The sequence below is a fragment of the Gouania willdenowi genome, chromosome 22 (genome assembly GCF_900634775.1).
Source record: "Gouania willdenowi chromosome 22, fGouWil2.1, whole genome shotgun sequence".
Lineage (NCBI taxonomy): Eukaryota > Metazoa > Chordata > Actinopteri > Blenniiformes > Gobiesocidae > Gouania > Gouania willdenowi.
This window is the reverse complement of record NC_041065.1, coordinates 11,303,049-11,326,909: the sequence shown is the minus strand read 5'-3', so window position 1 is coordinate 11,326,909 and position 23,861 is coordinate 11,303,049. Positions and strand designations below refer to the sequence as shown.

General features: G+C 38.8%; 2 protein-coding genes across 4 annotated transcripts in view; one reads left to right on the top strand and one right to left on the bottom strand.

Moving 5' to 3' along the window:
• LOC114456334 (afadin-like) overlaps window positions 1-13,428 on the top strand; it is a 25,655-nt gene extending 12,227 nt beyond the window's left edge. The window contains exons 12-24 of the mRNA XM_028438024.1: window positions 4,618-4,816; window positions 4,903-4,979; window positions 5,062-5,148; window positions 5,231-5,296; window positions 5,971-6,044; window positions 7,411-7,532; window positions 7,607-7,759; window positions 7,892-7,980; window positions 8,642-8,782; window positions 10,701-11,498; window positions 12,937-13,030; window positions 13,159-13,210; window positions 13,317-13,428. Of these exons, the coding sequence (XP_028293825.1) occupies window positions 4,618-4,816; window positions 4,903-4,979; window positions 5,062-5,148; window positions 5,231-5,296; window positions 5,971-6,044; window positions 7,411-7,532; window positions 7,607-7,759; window positions 7,892-7,980; window positions 8,642-8,782; window positions 10,701-11,498; window positions 12,937-13,030; window positions 13,159-13,210; window positions 13,317-13,428 (2,064 nt within the window). The remainder of the gene's footprint in view (window positions 1-4,617; window positions 4,817-4,902; window positions 4,980-5,061; window positions 5,149-5,230; window positions 5,297-5,970; window positions 6,045-7,410; window positions 7,533-7,606; window positions 7,760-7,891; window positions 7,981-8,641; window positions 8,783-10,700; window positions 11,499-12,936; window positions 13,031-13,158; window positions 13,211-13,316) is intronic.
• dusp23b (dual specificity phosphatase 23b) lies at window positions 13,032-23,861 on the bottom strand. 3 transcript variants are annotated; one of them, XM_028438323.1, is made up of 4 exons: window positions 23,687-23,861; window positions 17,756-17,949; window positions 17,299-17,601; window positions 13,032-13,746 (listed from the first exon to the last, which is right to left on the bottom strand). In XM_028438323.1, the coding sequence occupies exons 3-4, from the start codon at window positions 17,566-17,568 to the stop codon at window positions 13,561-13,563; spliced, it is 456 nt and encodes a 151-aa protein (XP_028294124.1). In that variant the 5' UTR covers window positions 17,569-17,601; window positions 17,756-17,949; window positions 23,687-23,861; the 3' UTR covers window positions 13,032-13,560. The 3 variants fall into 3 exon arrangements, with proteins under 3 accessions (XP_028294124.1, XP_028294122.1, XP_028294123.1); XM_028438321.1 differs by having other exon boundaries at window positions 17,299-17,593; XM_028438322.1 differs by having other exon boundaries at window positions 17,299-17,578.

The following is a 23,861-nucleotide window of genomic DNA, read 5'->3' as shown; positions in this document are numbered from 1 at the left end:
GCAGAAGCGCTTGCATACACAAAGGACAACGTTTCCCAGGACAGACACCCCCCTTCACGTCCTAATGACAGAGAGGATGAGTAAGTGAGGTGACAGGTCATGCTCAATACAGCCTCACTAGCCATTATACCGGTACATACAGTGGGGTTGTCACTGTTATATCTGCTCAGTCAGTAAAATCTGGTAAACAAAATTGTATTTATGCAGCAAAGACTGAATAGACTAATGATGGGTGGTCACATCACTTTATCTTTTTCTGTTTACTTAATTTGAGTTAATATTAAGCTGGTATGCAATCACAGTTTGCTATTATTGTTTTCATTGATGTTACGAAGTTAAGTTAATGTTAAGCAGGTGGTTGATAGATTATTACTGTGGTAAGGCAGTAATTCTTTTGTTTTTATTTGGGTTCTTTGTCTGCTGCTACTTCAGAGAATAAGTATTGTCTCAGAGGTCAATAGTAATTCTATGTTACGTACCTCTCTTCAAACCTCGCACTGATCATTACTGATTTTTAAATGCCCTTGTCAATAATATTATTTGTTCATACTTGATTAGAGGGCATTAAATGAAGGTGAGGTATCGTGTGATAGTGGTTCGATCTCGTTTTAATATTATATAATGTAATGTTTGCAAAAGTTCAGAACATTTAAGGGAGGTTGCCGTCTCAAGGCATTTGGATATATATTTTGTTCGCTACCTGAAAAGTGTGAGTATATGTGTATTCTTTATGTTTTGTTTTTAATTTGTGCATGAATTTATTTTTTGCATCACCATAATAGGTCACTTGCATATCTGTGCTACACGGTTTTATTTCCCAGTTCAATTTTAAAACTAGAGGAACAGCTATACTGGTCCATAAAGATATTCCCTTTATTGCATCTAACACAATTTCTGATCAAAATGGCTGATATCTAATGGTTGTGGGTAAGCTTTTGGGACTCAATTTAATTTTAGTTAATATATACAGTACGTGCCTGCTTTTGATGATGATCAATTCTTTAAAAAGATATTAAGTTCCATTCCCAGTTTGGATAGTCATCATCTGATTCTCTCAGGCGATTATAATATTGTGTTGGACTCAGTTTTAGCTCCTCTCACTCTGTGTTGAAGGCATCTAAATCAGCATCTAAAACAAAGGATCCAGGCATTTATAGATATCCATTAACTCATAGATCCATGGTGGCTTACAAACCCTGGGAAAAGGGAGTTCTCCTTTTATTTTCATGTACATAAATCATTTTTAGAATAGATTTTTTTTTTTTTGGTCGATCCCTGCTTATTGAGAACCATCAAAAGTTGTGACTATAATCCGATTGTGATCTCTGACCGTGCTGCGGTGTGTATGAAAATAATATTGCTCCGAGAGCTAAAAGAACTTGGCGGCTTGATCCACTCTTGCTTGCAAACTCGGACTTTGTGCAACTCATCTCTGATCAAATAGATATTTTTTTGGATATAAATACAACCTCAACCTTGTGGGAAAAACTGAAAGTGTATCTCAGAGGTCAGATTATAGCTCAAATTGCACATATTAGGAAAACTAACCACGCAAACATTGATCATATTTCCTTCAAACTTAGGGCCTTGGACCGACGCATTTCTGTTTCGCCGACCCCTGACCTGATAAAGGAAAGAGTACGTTTACAGACGGAAATTGATATTCTGTAGTAGACTTTATGAAGAGGGGGACAAACCTTCTAAATTACTAGCAAACCAACTTTGCCAAAAATCAGCGTCTCATATTATTTCTCAGATTAGATCATTTGATGTCACCCTAACAGAGGATCACTAAGCTACTAATGATCAGTTTAAATAGTTTTACTCTAAATTATACTCTTTCTATGTTACTCCAGATAATATTCAGTTTGATGCTTTTTTCTCAAGTTTAAATATTCCCACAATAAACACTGACTCTCAAGAGGGGCTGGAACAAACCTTACACTGGAGGAAAAAGTCGCTGCAATAATGTCTCTTCAGAGCAGAAAAGCCCCAGGTCCGGATGGGTTTGCAATAGAATTTTATAAAAATTTAGAGATAAACTATCGTCTCTTTTTCTCTCAGTGTATACAGAGGCTCTGGAAAGAGAAGTCCTACCCCCACACTTCGCCAAGCACCTATAATATCGTTACTAAAAAAAGATAAGGACCCGCTCAACTCCTCATCATATAGGCCGATTAGTTTGACAAATTGCGATGGTAAAATATTTTCCAAAGTTTTGGCACTCTGTCATGAAAACTTTCTTCTATGTATAATTTCAGACGACCACACTAGGTTTTCAAGGCAGACAGTTCTATTTTAACTTGAGACGACTATTTAATATAATTTCTACATACGTCACCTCTCTTAGAACAGTGTGAAAACAACATCAAACAATGGTAAATTTTGACCTTGTCTCTTATTGGTAGAACAAACTCTGTTAAGATGAACATTGTGCCTAAATTCCTATATTTGTTTCAAGCCGTACCTATCTTTATACCACAATCATTTTTTAAGGACTATAATCAGATGATGTAATTCATTTGGCACGGTAAACTCGCCTGCATACAAAAGTAATTTATGGAAAGAACAAAAATAAAAGGTGGGCTCTCGTTACCAAATCTTCGCTCATATTTGTTGGGCTGCAAATTTTAATGCTATTTCCCTGTGGTTAAAGGATTGAATGCAAGACCCCTGCTTGGCTCCTGATTGAAATGAACACCAGTAAGCCCTACTCTCTCCCTGTTCTGCTATGTGCATCTTTGCATTCACTAGTGAACGTTATTGATGGAAATGTTATTGTAACTTAAGCATTACACATTATGCCTGGGACTTCAAAACATATTGATTCACTCGCCTATTGTAAACAATCATATTTTCCTCCCATCTTTGCTTGATAAAGGCTTCCAAATTTGGTATGACAAGGGTATACGTAGTATTGAAGACCTACATATTCATAACACTTTTGCTAGCTTTGAACAACTATCCAGGAAGTTTGAACTTACTAATAACAACTTTTTCCGCTACCTACAAATCAGAGATTTTCCATCTATTCCTCCATTATCTTGCTTAGATTCTTTGTTGAAGGTCAACACATTGAATAAGGGAAGGATTTCAATGATAAATACACACATCATGGATTAATATATTACCCCAATAGCTCATATCAGGGAGCAGTGGGAAACAGATTTTGGCGTCCCTCTGTCGGATGAAGAATGTAACTTGGCACTTGCATGGGTTCATTCATCCTCTATATGTGCACGATATGCAGAGTCGGCGCCAGCTAGTATTAAATAGGGGGCATTAAGAAAACTGCCGCACTTTCCTTCTTTACTTTCAAATTACACAAAACATGGGCATTTTGATTATTTCAGATGGCAGATTCTCAAGCTACTTCACTTCCTGCCCTCCATCTGAGTTTCACACTCTATATCTATATCTCGATACGGCTCTGGTTCTCGCGATGCAGCAATGTGAGTGACGTCACGTCAGGCTAGGTCCGCGCTGTTAGAGTTTGTAGTCAGTTGCGATAGCCAATCAGATCTCTTGACTTTGAGTAATAAAAAGCTCCCCCTGTAGTGTGGGAAGAGTGGGGTGGGGGGGCACAAGGGGTCAGCAGGAGGGGACACGGCCCTCAAATGCTCCCCCATGACACCGACACTGATGACATGCCTTAATACAGTTAAGGTACTGACACTGATGACATGCCTTAATACAATTAAGGTACTACATTGGCTACATTTCTCTAAGGCAAAACGTGCAAGAATGTTTCCTAACCTAAGCCAGGTACGTGACAGGTGTACACAGGCTCCAGTGACCGCTTACCACTTGCTCAAAACTTCCATAGTTCTGGTCGTCATTTTTTGACACTCTCTGCACGTCTTATGGCTGCATGGTTGTGCCCTCTTCTACTGTAGGTATCTTTGGTGTGTTTTCAACTCCAACAGGTTTGCATTTTCCTCCATATTTTCAGAAGGTCATTGCATTTTCCTCTCTATTAGCAAGACGTTTAATACTATCCAGATGGAAGGATGTAAACCCTCCATCATACAACCAGTGGATCAAATACATAATGCACAATATCAAGCTAGAAAAAAATCAGATGCACCTTTAACGGATCTGCTAATAGATTTTACAAAACCTGGAACCTATTCTTGAACTATGTGCGGACTTTGTCTGGCCTGGAACCGTGAGTATAGAGCCCTTTAGGTGGTTTTTCAATACCTTTGCATAGAATGCACGTGCATCTTTGTTTTTTTGTTTTCTTTTGTCTTTTCTTTTACTGCAATGCGTTAGGATGTCTTTGATTTGTTGGTCCATAATGTTGTACTTTCTTGTATGTATCAGTGTGGTGTTATATAAAACCTGTATAAATAAAGTGTTACCGAAATGTTTCGGCTGGAATATGATACATTATACTTACTTATTCTGAGTACTTGAAGCAGTAACGTCTCTCTACTGTAAGTGGTCACAGGTCAGGGTTACCCTAATTGTTTTGGACACACTTGCAGCAGTAAAACGTGACATCCATCCAATAGATCCCCGTCCCTGTCACACAGTGACTTATGTTGACGCTCGCCCTACACCACATCAACCTTTTGCTGACATATTGCCGCTGCCCTGTCATCCCTGCCACAGGATTTGATCGATGCAGTGGTGACGACCACCCAGGTCTCATCAGACAACCTGATCCAAAACGAAGGCCGGGACATCCAGCTGGAGGAGAGCCTTGACCTCCCTCTGCCCTTCCTGCTGCCAGAAGGAGGATACTCCTGTGACAGCGTGAGAGGAATCCCGGCAGGCTTCACAGAGTTTTTAGCCCCTGTTTGCCAGAAAGGTTAAGGCACAAGTTTTATTTAGATTTTACTGTAAGTAACCAACCTGTCTGATATTAATATTATAAATGACGAACGTCTCCTGCAGGTCTCTGCTCATTGATAACCCAGTCAAACACTAAAGGGGACTGGACAGTGAACTTTAAAGACCCTTTCCTTCCTGAAGTGAGCGCATGCTTATTAAGCAGTATTGAGTATTTTGATTATATGCCACATATCATTAAATCTCATACATGTTCTTGGACAGACAGCACACAGAGAGCCAGGGATCACAACCATCACCCTAAACAAACCTCTCAACAGCGGCATGGGGGTCAGCATTGTGGCGGCCAAGGTGACACATCTTCATTGTGCACAGTGATGTTCTTTAAAGAAGTGTCTATGATAGAGATGATGTTCTGTCTTTTGTTTAACAGGGAGCAGGGCAGGGTAACCTGGGCATCTACATTAAATCCATTGTCAAAGGAGGACCAGCTGAAATTGTCAGTGAGAACATTTGGTTTAGTTCAGTTCAACGTGCAACACATACTGTAATTACACATTACACAACATTTGTCAGACTCAAGGCCCAGAGGCCAAATCCGTCCATTTATACTGTAGCTCCCCATTCGACCTGCAGAAGAAAGTAATGACAGTGACAATGTGAGTCATTGTGTAAATCAGATATCTCAGTACCTCCAAATACACAATTTAATTGAAACTGCACATTTTTTTTTCCAGAGCTCACAGTTCACCCATGTCTATATCACATGATGGCAGTCATTTTTTACTTCAAAATTCTCTTCAGAACTCTCAATTTTTCCCAAATCCTACAATTTTCCTAAAAATTATTCCACAAAACTTCCCCAAATGAATAAAAAATTGGTCACAAAAATCAAGGAAATTTTAAATCCTGCAGGGACTGATATCAGTCACTTATAGCTTGGATATAGTCGGTGCCTTACATACTTTAAAAACAAATATGCTGTAGGTGGAAGTGAAAACTAAGACACAATAAAGATAAAATTGCTTGTTTTAACACCTATAATCAGCAGCCCACTTGAGATTAAACTAGTACGTATTTGGCCCCTGAATGAAAATGAGTTTGACACCACTGCATTATACGATTACACAAGAAATGGTTACATAACTTTTGTGTTCCTCTGACTGTGTGTAGAACGGCAGGTTAACAGCAGGAGATCAGCTGCTTAGTGTGGACGGTCGAAGCCTGGTGGGACTCAGCCAAGAAAGGTAGTGACAGCTAGGGTTGGGCATCGATTGATCCCGGGACTAACTTTCCAACTCTCCCGTAATCAATCACATTTTGAAATTTAGATTCCTACTTTCTATACTCAGTCCGCCGACCAGAAGAAGAAGCCACCGAACACCAACAAAGAAGAATCCACTAGAAGCGTTTGTGTTACCGCACAACCATGAACAGTGTGCGGCGGTGGTCTAAAGCGTGGCTTCAATTTAGTAAAAATAACTTGACTTCGTGCAACACTTATAAAAAGATTATATCGTGCACAGTAGGGTGCACGACAAACATGATCATGTACCTTGTATATATGTTATATATATGTATACTCATACAAAATACATTGTATACAATACATACATTGTACAATTGCCTCTTAAAAGAATCGACACGAGGAATCGGAACCGTTCATATTCAAACGATGCCCAACCCTCCTTCCTACACTTTTATACACTTTATTTAGCTCCCATCAGCATCAGCTGAACTATATCATCCCTTCAATGGAAAGGCAAGACCTGCATTCAGGGTTGGGGTCGATTACATTTTTCAGTTACAGTTACATTTTCAATTACCCATATTCATTTACAACTCAATTACAATTACAGTGACAGAGTAAATTATAATTACGTTCTCAATTACTTTAGTTCAATTACAATGAATCACATTTACCGAGCCTGAAATAAGCTAATAAATAACTCGTATTAGCATCTATTATGATAACGGTTCCTAAATCAGCTGTAAAATACACCTATCATCCAATTTTTTTTTTCCCAATCTATTGGTGACTTTGTTCAGCTTCCTAATTAATGAAAATATTGGTATTAATATTTTTGGTGTGGGTGTCTGAGCCTTTCTTGTGTCAGTATACCCCTAGATTTCATTTTTTTTAATGGTAAAATGTGGGAAAGCTTGACATGAAGCATCATTTATTGATTGTGTATAAACTGTACATAGAACTGTAACATGATCCCCTGGTTTTGCATTAAATTATAATTGACAATTTTTATAGAATTTTCATGGAAACTACAATTACAAAGTCATTTATCTAAACTCAATTACAATTGAATTACGATTACGACAGCAATGCATTTTTTAAATTACAATTATAATTACACCAAAATTGTAATTAATTATCAATTACACAATTACAATTATAAATGACCACAACCCTGCCAGTATTATACCAGGAAAATGTGATTTAGATTACAGGCTATATATTGGAGCACGTTAGCATTATGTGCAACACTCCACTACATTATACTGAGTAAAATAGGTATAGAGGACGACGTCTCTATGCTGTAATATTTACATAATGTACATACATTGTGATTGTGACCAGATTATCTTCTTTGGCTTCAGGGCAGCAGCCATCATGATGCAAACCGGGCCTGTGGTGACCTTACAGGTTGCAAAGTTTGGAGCGAGCTACCATGGACTTGGAGCTCTGCTGAGTGAAGCAACTCCACAGAAGACTGTTGCTGGTGAAGCCCACTTCTACCATTAAGCTTAAGCCCTTTATCAACATCTCTTTGACCAGCTCTCCTTGTCCCACCAGGTGACAGCGGCCATGCTAAACCCAGCGCTAAAGCAGTTGTGCTTAGTGGGAATCCTCAGCCCTTGGAGCATCTCCATGGCAGCAGCAGAGAAGCGAAAAAGCAGAAGATGCAAAGAAATAGACAACTGTATCGCTCCAACCCTGATATGAGTGGTGTGCTCTCCTTTTCCTGATTACTCAGTGATGAAGGGCACAATAAGTGCATTTATCTTAATTTCAAAGGCCTCCAGCTTCAGAATGATAAAAAAAAACTCCATCTCTGTCATTTTCTCTGTATTCCTGCAGACTTATGCATGGAGGCTGAAAATGAACCTGTTGACTCTTCAGGGAGAGGAAACATCACATGTGTTTCTACAATCAACCTTTGCACCAATGTGAGTGTTATCTTTTACATTATGTTAATTTTTGAACAAGTGATTCCAATACAGGGGTGTCAAACTCTAGTTTTAGTTCAGGGGCCAAATATGGACTAGTTTGATCTCAATGGGGCTGCAGAATTTAGGTCGGGAAAAAGAACAACTGTAACATTATGGTGCTCTGTTTTTTAATATCAGCTCAATTCACTTAAAAAAATTATTGATTTTGTGACCAATTTTTCTGTAATTTTGAGATGTTTTGTGCAATTATTTGGGAGAAATTGCAAGATTTGTGGAAAAATGTTGAGTTCTTTCCACAATTTTCTAGCAAAAATGACTGCCTTCATCTGTCTATAAAAGCAAGAATGTTCAGCATGCGTGTGTGCGGTGTCTGTTTGACCTGACACTTTGTCAACGGCTTCCACATACCCCCAGTGTGTGCATCCGATAGGGTTGGTGAATTTGAGATAGCTACAACTGGAATATTTGGTCATTTACACAATAATTCATGTTTTCTCTGTCATTTTTACTTCCTCCTGTGGGCCGGCTTTGATGTTCTAAAGAGCCAGATTTGGCCCCGGGTCTTGAGTTGGACACATGTTCTAATACAAGAAAAAAAAGCCCATGCCTTTGGCAATTACAAACTTGTTTAAAATCTATTTTTTCTGTCTACATTCAGACAGTTCACAGGGATTATCTGACACTTCCAACAGCTAAACTCCAGGACAAAAGGACATCCTTGGGCAATCAACCCCCGCCCATTTATAAAACTCCTCTGAGATCTTTGGATGGACATAACTCCAGCAGGAGGAGCTTTCTGGTATGACCTATTCTCCAAAAACAGTCATGACGCCACCTAGCATTAAAAAAGAAATAATTCATCCTCCAGAGATACTAAAACCTGGAAACATATCGGAGACATAGGCTACCAGAAACAGAGTACTGCATTCACAAGCTGTAATATCACCGTTTATTATTGTAGCAGTTGTTAGAGCTACTAACTTTACCAGGGAGCAAATATTTATTCATAGTTATTGTTTTCCAGAGTTCTATTGGGATTTATTTAGTGGCAAGTAGTTCCTACTAAATATTTACAAGTTTATAAATATGATTTTATTATTGTGCATATTTCCTGTTATGAACATACACATAGGCTACATCTGATTGATGTAACCTTTTAAAGAGTAAATAAACCCCAAATCCTTTTTTCTGCTGAATACAAATGTATTTAGGTATGAAGAAGTGCTGTTGATTGATCCTGGTCCAACTCTCAACATTTTAGTCAAAGTATTTCAATTTGCCATATTTTGTTGTAAAATGTCAGAGTGACTGCCCTCTAAGGCTGAACGATTAAGTGCATTTGCGATATTATCGCGATATCATAAAACACGATTTTCTCATCGCGAAGGCTGCAATTATTATTATTTTTTTCTTTGTCTGCACATGCTGTCAAATGTCAACACTACAAGAAGTGCAATCTTTCTATATATTGAAGAGGTAAAACCACAGATTTGTTTGCTTTATTGTTGTAATCTGTGCTTTAAAATTTATATTTATTTAAAGTTTAAATAAATGTGAAATTGTGTATTATGATTTATTGCTTGTGTTCATTAAAAAATACATGACAAGAGGCCCTTGAAAAAAATAATTGCATGTTAAATCGCAATATTGAGAAAAAAAATCGCAATTAGATTATTTTCCAAAATCGTTCAGCCCTACTGCCCACTACAGGTTGAAAACTGGTTATTACAAGTGATTTTTGCTATTGGCTGAGAACAAGATCATGTGATGTTTTGGGACCATCTTGCGTCACAAACAACCATTGCTTTTATAAAAACTAGCACCTGTGGGCTCTGCAATCTGTAGTGAGTAGGTTGGATTGATAGAAGAGTGAATGGAGCGGTATATTGAGTAATGAGTAGCTAGTTAGCATAGCATGCATTGTTCATTGGAGATTATATAGTATGGACTGGGCGTGCCTTAACTGCTCCAGGAGCCCCACCCATAATCCAGGCATTTTTCACATTTCCCGCCTAGTGACAGGTCAGGAGAAAGCAGGAGTTTATATAGTTACTCTTTAATGTCAGCCTTTATGAAACCTTATTCATGTTAATGACAGGTGTCATGTAATAATAATGACAGCATAATGTCAGCCTCATGTACACAACTTCAAGTAAAGTGTTTCAGACACTTCTTTATAGATCAAGAAAAATGTGGATTTTAGGTGTGCATGATACATTTAAGTTAGGGCTCATAATCTCTCATATTGCACTGTTCAAAGTGATTACATATCCAATCCAATCCACTTTCATTAAATAGCCCATTGTTCATTGGACATTTTGTAGCATATACTGGGTGCATCTTAACTGCTCCAGAAGCCCCGCCCATAATCAAGAAATTGAATTTCCCTCCAAGTGGCAGGTCAGGAGAAAGCAGGGGTTTAGTTATTCTTTAAATAATAATAAAAAGAAAAAGAAAAAGAAAACTGGTTTCTATGTGTTTCCAAGCAGTAGGAACTAATCGCTGGTAAATGAAGCCCAATAAAACTCTGGAAATCAATAAACAGGAATAAATATTTGCTCCCTGGTAAAGATGGTAGCTCTAACAACTGGTTCAACGATAGACTTGGTGATATTACAGCCTGTGCATGCAGTACGTGGCAGAATTTACTCTGTCTCCGAAATGTTTCTGGATGTTTCTGTGATTTAGTATCACCCGTGTTTGTCTCCACCCTGTAGCGTCAAGCCCTTTCCCAGGAGAACCTGTGTACAGACGGTGGAGGCTCCCCAAGGGAGAATATGTGGATGCAGAGGAACCAGGCTGCAAAGCAAAGCATCAACTACCATTCATCTTTTCCCATTCGCACGGGCCTCTCCACTCATGACATCCTCTACGATTGCAGCCCCTCCACTAAACAGCAGCAGGGCAGTCGAACTAGCAGCGCTGGTGTCTGGAGAGCGCCTTTTTACCAACACCCAACTCCAACTCCCTCAGTTCAGCCAATACGCATCGACATCCCTGTAACTCGGGCAGTGAACCCTCAGCCCAACCCTCCACCTTTCATCACCTTCAAGCAGAACTCTTCCAAACAAAGTCCTCAGAACTTAACCAGTCACATCTATGCATCGCCAATATCTGTAGTTAACGAGCAGAAAAACCAGCCAGCACGACCCCAAGTGAGCATCACTCCAACTAAACACGTTTCCTTCCAAGAGCCTCTATCTGAGCAGAGAAAATGCAGCGCTGGAAGAGTGAAACAGAATAATTCCAGTGTGATGGCTGATCCATGGAAGAAGGAGGCCAAGGAGAAGCTGGAGGAGCAGCAGAGGCTTAGGATGGTGGACCTGCTGAAGCAGGAGGTGCAACAGCTCGAGACTAAAGATCAGCGCACTGCCGTGGAGAGCGACAGGCTTCGGAGGATGAAACTGGAGTGGCAGTTTCAAAAGAGGCTGCAGGAGGTTCAGCAGAGAGAAGAAGATGATGAGGAGGATTTGGATATGATGCTGACATTAGAGCAGCTGGGACCACAAGTGCAGGTGAGGGAAGAAAAATACAGCCTTCAGCACAACTTAAAATACCTCAAAAATTTTTAATATTAAAAAAAAACACAGCAATAGTTGTTGTTTTTTTTTACAAACATTTCTGAATCTAAATGTATGGAAACCCATTCCTGCCAGAAAAACAAATAAAATAGGAAAATGAAAATTATAATAATTGTAAAAAATATCTATTATCAGATAATATCTCATAATCTGAGATATTATCTCATAATTATGACTAAGATGACCGTGCACAACAGCTTGTGCATGCTCACATTTACAAGGTGTTTTTGAAACACTGACTCTCACTAGAAATGTACAGATGTTGTGGTACCCCACGGGAATCTAAAAGTGAGCTTTATGAGGGTAATGTGTACTTGTGCATGAAAATACAGTGAAATAATGTTATTTGTGCTTTTATACTGTACATGCTATAATCAGTCGCATCAGTTGATGCCATCCATCTTTAGCCGTGTTGCCACTGACGGTCTATTTAGGTCTAAAAAGTTCTATAAATGGACTTGATTTTATATAGCGCTTTATCACCACACTGAAGCAGTCTCAAAGCACTTTACATATCAGCTCATTCACCCAATCACTCTCACATTCACACACCAGTGGGACAGGACTGCCATGCAAGGCGCTAGTCGACCACTGGGAGCAACTTAGGGTTCAGTGTCTTGCCCAAGGACACTTCGACACATAGTCAGGTACTGGGATCGAACCCCCAACCTCTCGATCAGAAGACAACCCACTACCACCTGATCCACGGTCGCTCTATAAAGGTCTAAAAAGTTCTATAAAGGTCTATAAAGGTCTAAAAAGTTCTATAAAGGTCTGAAAAGATCTATAAAGGTCTGTAAAGGTGTATAAAAATCTAAAGGTCTAAAAAAGCTGCAACTTCATCCATCTTATTTCGTCTCCTCCACAGTTGGTTCTTCTGTAGCTTTCTCTCCAGGGTCCAGAGGATGATTTTGATGTTGTGAGATTCCTCCAAAACAACTACAATCTCATAATTTGTGAATCCACGTCAAAAATAGTCTTCAATGATGATATCTATCTGTAAAGATTTGTCTCAACCCCTTCAACTGTAGCTTTGGCGCGTCACATGGAAGCCATTAGACCTCTTGGTATCTCATAATTATGAGATTAGTCATAATTATGACATAGCATCTCATTATTATGACATATATATTTTATTATTATTTTACTTTTCATAGATGTATTTATTTTTTCACTGGGGGGAATGGGATTCCATAGGAAAGGCTTGTGTCTCTTCACAAACAAAATTATAGAAGTCAGCTTGAATACATTTAAAATGACATGTTCTTCCTTTCTTTTTATGTCTTAAAAACACAAAAATGTCCTCCAATGTTCAACCTCAAACTAACAATGTGTGAAAGGCGTAAATTGAACACTAAATATCCATGTTTAGGTTGTAAAGAATTCTATGAGGGATAATAAAGAAAAGAAAAATGAAGAGGAGCGATTGGGAAGTCGTCTCTCAGTGAGGAACGAGGAAGCAACAGGTGATGCATCAACAACATTTGACAGAAAAATGTCACATGTTGCCGTTTATTTAAATAAATCATTACAATACACCATTGAGCAAAATGTTAGCTAATTTCCAGCTAATAATTATTAGTGTTTTAATCAGATCAAAAATCACGTCGACTGAGTGACAATGTTCCCGACATGGCGTCAAAGGAGTGAGTTTAACTAACACTTTAACACCTGCTTTTTGCTGTTGTTTAGGCAGCACATGGGACTCCGTTCACATGTTATTTTGTTGTTCTTGTGGTTGTCATTTTACAGGAAACAGGCAGAGAACATGAAGAGGGCCTTGGCTCCTGAGAAGCTGCCCTTTAAGGAGCGCCAGCGTCTGTTTTCCTCCAGTGCAGAGAGCAAAGTTCAGATGTTGGCGTGACAAATGATCACCTAACTCAGCGATAGCTAGAAGATATTACAAGCATTTGCATTAGAAGTGTTACTCATTATTAGTCATTAGATCCCCTGAGCTGAGCTTTGTTGTGGCTCTTGATTTGTTTTGTACGTTACGTTACTTAGTACGCTGGTAAAACTGCATCACGGCCTTTTCCTGTTCGTGAGTTTCGATTGAACCTTGCCGTAGTCTGCGGATCTCCTTGATCGCTTCAATCCCGGAAATCTTCCTGGTCTTCACCAGGTAGCAGGCCAGCATGGTCCCCGTCCTCCCGTGTCCGTGCATGCAGTGAACTGCCACACCCTGAAGAGGACAGCAGAGGATAAACATCTCATGCTATGCTAACACAGTTGTTTGAACACTATTCTACAGATTACACTTTTATATGTATAAAACCTGGGAATTCAATAATATGGTTGTGTGTTTATTACTGTGCGAGGACTCAAGTGGTCTAAGGATTGGAATCAATTATAATTGTAATCGCGGAATTGGCAATTAATTACAATTATGATGTAATTATTATTAGGGCTGAACGATTGTGGAAAATAATCGAATTGCGATTATTTTCCTCAATATTGCGATTTAATATGCGATTCTTTTTTCAACGTCCTCTTGTCGTGTATTTTTCAATGAACACAAGCAATAAATCAATCTGTTTGATAATAAACAATTTCAGATTTATTTAAACTTTAAATAAATATAAATTATACATTTTAAAGCCCGGATTACAACAATAAAGCAAACAAATCTGTAGCTTTACCTCTTCCACATATCTAACTAACTTCACGTTTCATGAAACAGGTAAACATGTGGACTGCACTTCTTAAACACTCTCTGAACTTAACAGGACAAGAAAAAAAAAGTTTTTTTTTTTTTTTTTTTTTTTTTAAATTAAATAAATTAAAAAACTTAGTTGTCTGAAGTCCTCAGACAAATCTGACTATTGTTCCGGCACTTCCTGTGCCCATGCGCAGTTCCGTAATGTGCCTATGTTAACACTATGTTAGGATAGCTGTGAGGTCTAAGGCTCTAGACTAAAGGACGTTTCTTTCTGCTGACATGGGTTCAAATCCCACTTCTAACATATTTTTTTTTTTAATTTTGACATATTTAACATGGCAAATCCCACTTTTAAAATTACATATACAAAAAAAATAAACATTTTAGGGTATTTCCTGGGTTAAGGTTAATGCTAAAATAAAACTGACATAACTATAGCTAGAAGAACACGGGTCCGGCAGTGACGAACTACCGGACGCATGCGCACAGGAAGTCCCAGAATTATAGTCAGCATTGTCTGAGGTCTGGGTCCGGACCAATAGCAACAGCTTAAAAAAAAAATGCAGCCTTCGCAATTAGAAAATCACATTTTATGATATGCATATATATATATATATATAACATGCAATTAATCGTTCAGCCATAATTATAATTGAAATTGGAATAATCGGTTGCTGTTATTGACTTTGTAATTTAAATTATCATGGAAATTCTATAAAAACTCAATTACAATTTCATTTAACGCAAACCTGTGGAACCATGTTACAATTCTATGGCTTACGCCAATGGTTCTCAAACTTTTTTCATTCAAAGTACCCCCTTTCTCTTACCTTTGAATCCAGCACCCCCTTTGACCAACTACTACATTTTGCTCAGAATTTTGTGAAAAAACAACAATAGAGCATAATGATGGAATGAATAAGTGATACACATTTTAAAGAATCACATTTTGTAAATAAGTGGAATGTAACAGTATTTAGTGCCTTCTGAATAGATTTTTAATTTTTTTTCATTTACGCTCATCTCCTTCCTAGTGTCGGACCAAGACTGATCCTTGTATTTTCAGTTCATGTTCTAATCAAGATCATTTCTATCACCATTTTGTGTCATTTTTGTGTGTTTTGGAGTCATTTTGTGTATTTTGTTATTGTTTGTCTGTTCTTTTTTTTATTCAGTATATTTTTCTATTTTGTGTGTTTTTGTTGACATCTTTGTGTGTTGTTGGCATTAATTCAATTATTCTATTTCAGTGTGTGTGTTTTTGGTGTCGTTTTGTATGTTTCTCTTTTATTTTTGTGTATTTTGAAGTGATCTTGTGTGTTTTTCTCTCTTTTAGTGTTTTTTTTGTGATGCTGGTAATAGTATTTTTCTCTTAGCGCATGTGTTTTTGTTGTCATTTTGTGTATTTTGCTGTTTATTTTTATCATTCAGTATATTTTTCTGTTATTTTGTGTTTTTGTTGTCGTTTTGTGAGTTGCCGGCCTTATTTAGAATGAATGTCATTTTTAACTAAAACTAAACATTATAAAACCCTATATTTTAATGCTTTCATTTGTTAATTTTCCTCGCTCTCTCTCAAGTACCCCCTGTAGTGCCATCACGTAAACCCATTTGAGAAACACTAGCTTACACACACATATGTAACAATCATTAAAACATGTTTCATATTCAGTTTTCCCCCTACTTGTTCTCTTGAGGATCGTTTTACCATTTAAAAAATTAAATTTAGGGGTATACTGGCAAAAAAAAGGCTCAGACGCCCACACAAGAAATATTAAAACCTATACTTTCATTGATTATGAAGCCTAACAAGGTAACCAAGAGATGAGAAACAAATTAGATGATAGACAATATTTTTTGTGTATTTTACAGCTGATTTAAGACATGGGTCAAACTGACCCGTTATTATAAGAGATGCTAACAGAAAGCTAACACAAGAGGAAGGTCACATTTTATGGGCTTATTTATTAAAGGCTCTATTCTCCCATGCGCGTAAGTCCAAAAACCCGCGTAGCGGTACCGTTTTTGGCTGTGTGCTATTCTCCCCCGTACTTAAGTCTGTCGCTGCGCGCCTTCATCCCTGTTATGCACTCTGGGTGGAGCGGTCCTGAAATGTGGGCGTTCCCATTCAAATCTGGCTTTACGCGTATTCTCCCGTCTGCTTAAGTCCTTTAAGTAGACGAGAGACTTCTAACCCTGGAAAAAGTGCAACGCCCCGATATGGTGATACATTATATTGCACTAGAAATATGGACTTAGTTACATTTTAATCCACACGGACTCATAATATTGCAGAAGAGACTCCCGGAAAGAATCAATCCAAAGCGACACTGACACGCTGACCATTAGCGTTACTAATATGTTCACATTTACCAGTTCAAGATGGGAAAATTTTGTATTATATTTTACCCGTGCATTGCGTGTATGTGTGTGGGTGTGTGTGTGTGTGTGTGTGCTGCAGCTTGTTACAAACTCTGACAGATGTCAGACTAAACTATTTCAACACTGTAAAACGTAAAGCCACAGTTTGATCCACTACGAGAGTAAATGACAAGTGAAACATTAATGACAGAATGTGGCCAATCCTCACACTGCAGTAATCTGATCAGATCAACCCGTTACATCGTTTATCAATATCAACAAAAGTGTTTCAAATTAAAAGTGAACTTCATCATTTTCACAGATTTCAATGACATTTACAAGCGCTGGGAAAACTCCATATTCTGTGTTTTCTAGACATTCACAGACAACACACTTTTTGACTCCTTACGTGCAGTGGGCGTGTCAGGATCCTGGACCGGAGAGAAACGCGTAACTGCAGGCGCGCAAAAAAGCGTTCAAGTCCAGACGGGAGAATAGACCCCTAAAGGCTCAGTAGTTGTGATTAATCAAATTTGAACTTTAGTAATTAAGAATGTCATTGTAATTGACTTCCAGGGAAAAATAATAGTTGTAATTTTAATTTTAATTGGTAAAAAAAGCCAGTCAGTGTAATCGTGATTGAATTGTAATTGACCATGGATAATTGAAGACGCGCATCAGGCAGAATCTACTGGTACCTTAAGTATCCCTTACCTCTTCCTTAGCGTTGGCCTCCTCCACTATAGAAAGAAAGCGGTCAATCTGACTGGGTGAGGGAGGAGTGAAGTCAACGATTTTGATGTGGTGAAGCTTTAGGCCTGGACAGGTGTCATAATTTGGTGGTTTTCTTTCACACAAGCACACCAGGTGCTGGATGCCGTTGTCCAGGAGATACTGGTATTCACACGTCATCCTGGGTAAGGCCAGTGCGGCCAGTTTCCTCGGCTCCACCCAGGAGAAGTTGTGTGGTGCGAAAGAGGACATGACTGTTAATCTGTGGGGATAGAAACAGAAAAACTGGAACACATCGTCATATGAAGTATTCCAGCTTGAACACTGCAGACAAAGTGAAATTGTGCTACATGATTTACAGTTTGGGCATGAATTAGATCAGGGCATTTCATATATATATATAGATATATATATATGCCAGCCCTACAAAACTCCTCACCTCTGTCTTGTTCCTAGGCACTGGCCACTCCTTCACAGCCTGAACTTTGGTCGGGTCTGCGCTAACCCCTTCCACTGAGATTTTATGGCCAAGATAGTGCACCTCAGTTGAAAACAGGTTGCATTTGGAAGGCTTTACTTCAAGATTGGCTCGACACAACCTAAGTAGCACCTGATCCAGATGTGACAAAAGCTCTGAAAATGTGCGACCAAACACAATGATGTCATCAAGATAGAACAAACACAATGATGTCATCAAGATAGACCAAACACAATGATGTCATCAAGATAGGGGCAGAGCTAACTAGGGTGGTGAACCATGTCTCTTAAGTGTTTGTCTATGTTTTATTATTTTTTTTTAAATATTCCATAGTTCTTTGACAGGATTTTATTTGTCTTTTATCCTATTTAAACATGGCAGTCGGTTACATTTAATCTGTGGACAGTGCATATTGGATTTTGAGGTCTGCAATGGAGCTACAGGCCTGAGCCTGCTACAGTGAGCCTTCTTCTGCTGCTGGAGCTTCAGGCCTGAGCCTGCTACGGTGAGCCTTCTGCTGGAGCTTTAGGCCTGAGCATGCTACGGTGAGCCTTCTGCTGGAGCTTCAGGCCTGAGCCTGCTACTGTGAGCCTTCTGCTGGAGCTACAGGCCTGAGCCTGCTACTGTGAGCCTTCTGCTGGAGCTACAGGCCTGGGCCTGCTACAGTGAGCCTTCTGCTGGAGCTACAGGCCTGAGCCTGCTACTGTGAGCCTTCTGCTGGAGCTTCAGGCCTGAGCCTGCTACTGTGAGCCTTCTGCTGGAGCTACAGACCTGAGCCTGCTACTGTGAGTTCCCTTCTACTGCTGCAGCTAAGATTCATGACAGTGCCATTCCCACTCAGGTCTGTAATCCTTATTACTTCATCATTACCTGTTGTGGATGAAGGCGAAATTTCTTACTTTTATTTGCTTATTGGCCTTATGGGATCTAACTACAAACTGTTGTCCCTACGCACACTGGAAAGACACTGACAATCACCTCAATGTGAAAAGTGTTTTATTTAAAAGCACATGCCCTATAGCTTCTCTTTATCCAGGGCAACCTCCTGTACAATTGGAAAGTGATATAAACTTGTCTCCAGCCCTGCCCAGAGACCTACCTAAACTCAAGTGTATATTTTCTTTGTATAACTATCTTACCAATCCATTAAATGGAGGGGCTTCAACAAATCAAAGAATTGAAAGTAAATCTATTGCTAAGCAGAGGTTGTTGATTGCTTTGCTTCTACTTTTGTCCGGAAATGTGCAACCAAATCCTGAACCTTAGCTTCTATGCTCCCAGACACCTGCTGACTTTAAATCATTACCTGGTCTCAAATATGTTCATCTTAATGTACGGAGCTTACTACCAAAGATGGACATGGTCAGAATTTGGGTGAAATCAACAGGTGCAGATGTGGTTATGATCTCGGAAACTTGGCTTACTAAGTCAATTACAAATGAAGACATTAACATTCTTAGGTACAATGTTTACCGCACCGATAGGCCCACAAAAGGTGGGGGTGTGGCTATTTATGTTAAATCCAGATTTAATGCTTCAATTGTTCTTTCCCAGTCAATCAGTAAACAAATGGAATTTTTGGCCTTAGATTTAGAAATACTTAAATCGCTACATATTACTGTGGTTGGGTGTTACAGACCTCCATCTGCTTCAAAGGAGGCACTAGATTTACTAAAACTGCTTTTGGATCAGATAAATTACACTGAATTACTCATGGCAGGTGATTTCAACTGGGACTGGTTAAATGCAACTTCTGATGCATTTAAAAGGTTTTGTGATTCTGTTAATCTCACCCAGTTAGTCAACTTTCCCACAAGGCCTAATCCCAGAAGTCCTGATAAATCTACTTTGATTGATTTGATTTTAACTAATGTGCCTCATAAGTTCTCTTCCTTGGGTGTCTTCTGTAATGATTTAAGTGATCATTGTGTTGTTGCTGCTTGTAGAAACACTAGGATTCCGAAGTGCAAACCCCGCATTGTTTGTAGAAGGAATCTTAAACATTTGAATGAACAAGCCTTTCATCATGATTTGTCGATGGTGAACTGGGAATATATAAGTCTAATCCCTGATGTAGAGCTAGCGTGGACTTTTTTCAAAGACACTTTCATGCAAATTATAAATAAACATCCACCACTGAAGAAATAAAGGGTGAAGGGGCGAGAAAATCCCTGGTTTTCTCCAGAACTGGCCGACAGCATTCATGAGCGTAATAAGGCCTGGGACAAGACAAGACAAAGTCATTCTGCCACTGATTGGTCCTTCTTCAGACAGCTTCGAAATAAATGCACTTCGCTTATCAAAAAGGCCAAATCAGGATACTTTTTGTCGGTCACCACTGAGAACCTCAACAATCCAGAGAAATTCTGGAAAGTGATCAAGTCCCTGTCTTTGAACAAAAACACAGAGCCTCTTCATACATTTGTACTTAAAGACTCAGTCCCAGTTTATGATAGAACTGAAGTCTTGAACTGCTTTAACCAGCATTTTTTATCATCTGGTTCTCTATTTGACTCAAAAGGAATAACGACTGGGAATTCTTGCACACAATCTTCCATTTTTTCTGGAGATCCTTTTAATTTGAATCCTTTTACTTGTCACGAAGTGCACAAAGCTCTAAAAACATTAGACCACAGAAAGCCCCCTGGACCTGACTTGATTGAGCCTTACTTTTTAAAGCTGGCAGCTGATTTTATAGCAGAGCCACTTTCATTTCTTTTTAATCTTTCAATTAGAAACAAAGATATTCCATCTGTTTGGAAATCAGCTTTTGTGCTCCCTTTATTAAAAGGAGGTGACCCAGCAGTTCTTACCAATTATCGGCCACTTTCAAATTCATGTGTTTTATCAAAAATCCTGGAGTCGCTTGTTTGTGATCAGTTGAAAGAGTTCCTTTATTCTAATGAAATCCTCTCTAAATTGCAATCAGGCTTCAGAAAAAAGCACAGCACTATCACTGCTACTATGAAGGTGATAAATGACATTATTGTAGCACTTGATAAAAAACAGTACTGTGCTTCACTCTTTATTGATCTCTCTAAAGCTTTTGACACTGTAGACCATGCTATTTTAAAACGCAGGCTACATCTCATTGGACTGTCAGAGCACAGTGTCGCTTGGTTTTCAAATTATTTAGAAAACAGGACCCAGTGTATTAAATATGAGGGCCATTGTTCTGAATTTGTTACTGTTCACAAGGGGGTGCCGCAGGGATCTGTTTTGGGGCCCCTCTTATTAATCTTGTACATTAATAATGTCGAACAAAATGTTTCTGATGCTAATATGCATTTTTATGCCGATGATACAATTATTTATTGCTTCGGATCATCTCTTGAACAGGCTGTTAATTCCCTGCAGAAAGCCTTTGTTTCTGTCCAGCATTCGCTGATTAATCTAAAACTGGTTCTCAATGCTGAGAAGACCAAGCTAATGTTGTTTTCTAATCATAAGAAGGTGCCTCTAACTCCCCCGGTCGTGTCCAGTCTTGAAGGAATTGTCATAGAAGTGGTACATGAATATAAATACCTTGGTGTCGTAATTGATGGTTCCCTCACTTTTAAACTTTTCATTGACAAACTTGTGAGGAAATTAAAACTTAAATTGGGGTTCTTCTTCCGCAATAAGACATGTTTTTCTTTTGGTGCAAAGAAGCGCCTTGTCTCTGCCACATTCTTATCTGTGTTAGATTATGGTGACCTTTTTTATATGAATGCTTCTTGTACATGTCTTCTGATGGTGGACTCTGTTTATCATTCTGCTCTGAGGTTCATCACAAACTGTAGAGCCATGACACATTACTGTGAGCTGTACTCTCGGGTGGGATGGCCTTCCCTGTACACTAGGAGGCAGTGTCATTGGTTTACTTTTATTTATAAGGCTCTTCTTGGATTACTGCCCTCTTACATCTGTACATTACTTACAAAGAGAAGTACGAACACTTATGAGCTGAGATCCAATGATCAGCTGTTGCTCACGGTTCCTTTTGCCCGCACAGAGCTGGGGAAAAAAGCCTTTGTACATGCAGCTCCTTGTGCTTGGAACATGCTGCAAAGAGACTGGAAGCTGACGGAGTTGTTATCCTTGAATGCCTTTAAAACGAAACTGAGAGAATGTGAGACTGCCTCAGTTGCCTGTAATTGCTTTATTTGATTCTTATGTTATCCTGTCATTTTAATGTAATGTAAATGTATTTCTGTTCAGTGTGTTGTAACTTTACTGCCTCTTGGCCAGGACTCCCTTGAAAATGAGGTTTTTAATCTCAATGGGATTTTTTTCCTGGTTAAATAAAGATGAAATAAAATTAAAAAAACACAATGATGTCATCAAGATAGACCAAACATGTAGTCCACTGCAAATCAGCCAAAAATGATGTCCATGAGCCTCTGAAAGGTGCTCGGTGCATTACAAAGACCAAAACTCAGAACAATGAATTCAAACAGGTCCTGGCGGGTGATAAATGCCATCTTTGTCTATCTTTGGGATCTACTGTACCTCGAGCTGCCACTAACTACTGGCCAGGTCAAGGGTCGTGAACCAGCGAGCCTTGTATAAGCTATCTATAGCTTCATTAATCCGAGGGAGGGGGTAGGCATACTTCCTTGTAACATCATTAAGTTTACGATAATTGACGCAAAAACGGAGCCCCCCCATCCCGCTTCCTCACAAGGACCACTGGGGCTGCCCACGGGCTACATGAAGGCTGAATAATGCCTTCCATTTGCATTTTCTTAATCTGTTCTCATCCAACAGAGTTAATTCAAAAAAAGGGTGCGACCAAATTTTGTGCTGGTGCCACCACTGGAAAAGTTAGTGTAGAGCCCTGCACTTTACGGGTCAGACTGTAATATATGTGAGATTTGAGATATTGTTGACTGAAAATTGGTTTTTAAAAAAACAACAACAAACAAACAACATTTTAAATAAACTTGTTTTATAATTGATATGAAGAGGACAGCATGGAAGTCCGTTTTCCGCCACTTAACGAATAAAAATAAATAAATATGGCAATTCATGACTATGAGATAGAAAGTAATAATTATGAGAAAATTATTCATTTTAATTTGAAATTAAACGTGCAAAAATGTGACTGAATCATTTTGCAATAAAGACTAATTCATGTACTTCAACTATTTTCTACACTATGAACCGTGAGAACTGAATTACACCCAAACATTGAGTACTCACCGGAGCTATCCTAGAAAGCTAAAAGCTACTGTACATGCCAACAGATACTCATTTGACTGTATGTGAAACCAACGTTGTTGATATTGTAACTTGCAATGCCAGTCTGGGCAGGGCAGGATTAATCTAATGCCAAACGCAGCTGTCAACATCACTAACCGCAAAGACGCGAGTTTAAGCCGGGGATAAAACCAGCTCATACCGGGTGAGAGCTTCCAGTCAGGATGGCCGAGCGGCCGCAGTCTCCTCTGGAGGCCACCATTTAACAAATAAAAATAAATAAATATGGCAATTCATGATTATGAGCTAGAAAATAATAATTATGAGAAAAATATTCATTCCAATTTGAAAAGAAACATACAAAAATGTGACTGAATCATTTTGCAATAAAAACGTATTCGTGTACTTCAACTATTTTCTACACTATGAACCATGAGAACCAAATAAACAGCCAGAGTACGTGTTTTAAATGCAGTATTATTCAAAGTGTAGTTATTAATGGTAACAGTCAGTGTCGGTAGACTGCTCAGTTTGCATCTCATAATTATGATTTACTAACTCATAATTATGACGTTACTAACTCACAATTATGATTTGCCGTTTTTTTACTTTTGTTTTTTTAGAAACCTTGATTATTTGTTTATTTGTTAGCATTAGCTTTAGCTCGTGGGTTAGGTTGCAAAGTATTACACCCAAACATTGAGTACTCACCGTTTCTGTGGCAGGGAATGAACGATCCGCTGCTCGGAGCTATCCTACAAAGCTAAAAGCTACTGTACATGCCAACAGATACTCATTTGACTGTATGTGAAACCGATGTTGTTGACATTGTAACTTGCAATGCCAGTCTGGGCAGGGCAGGATTGGGCCAATGCCAGTCTAGGCA

Bases quoted from the DNA above. Each gene is read 5' to 3' on its own strand.
- dusp23b (XM_028438323.1), bottom strand. From the start codon at position 17,568: ATGTCCTCTTTCGCACCACACAACTTCTCCTGGGTGGAGCCGAGGAAA. The intron at 13,747-17,298 runs GTAAGGGATACT...TGTCCTCTTCAG, and splicing joins AGGCCAACGCTAAGGAAGAG to GGTGTGGCAGTTCACTGCAT.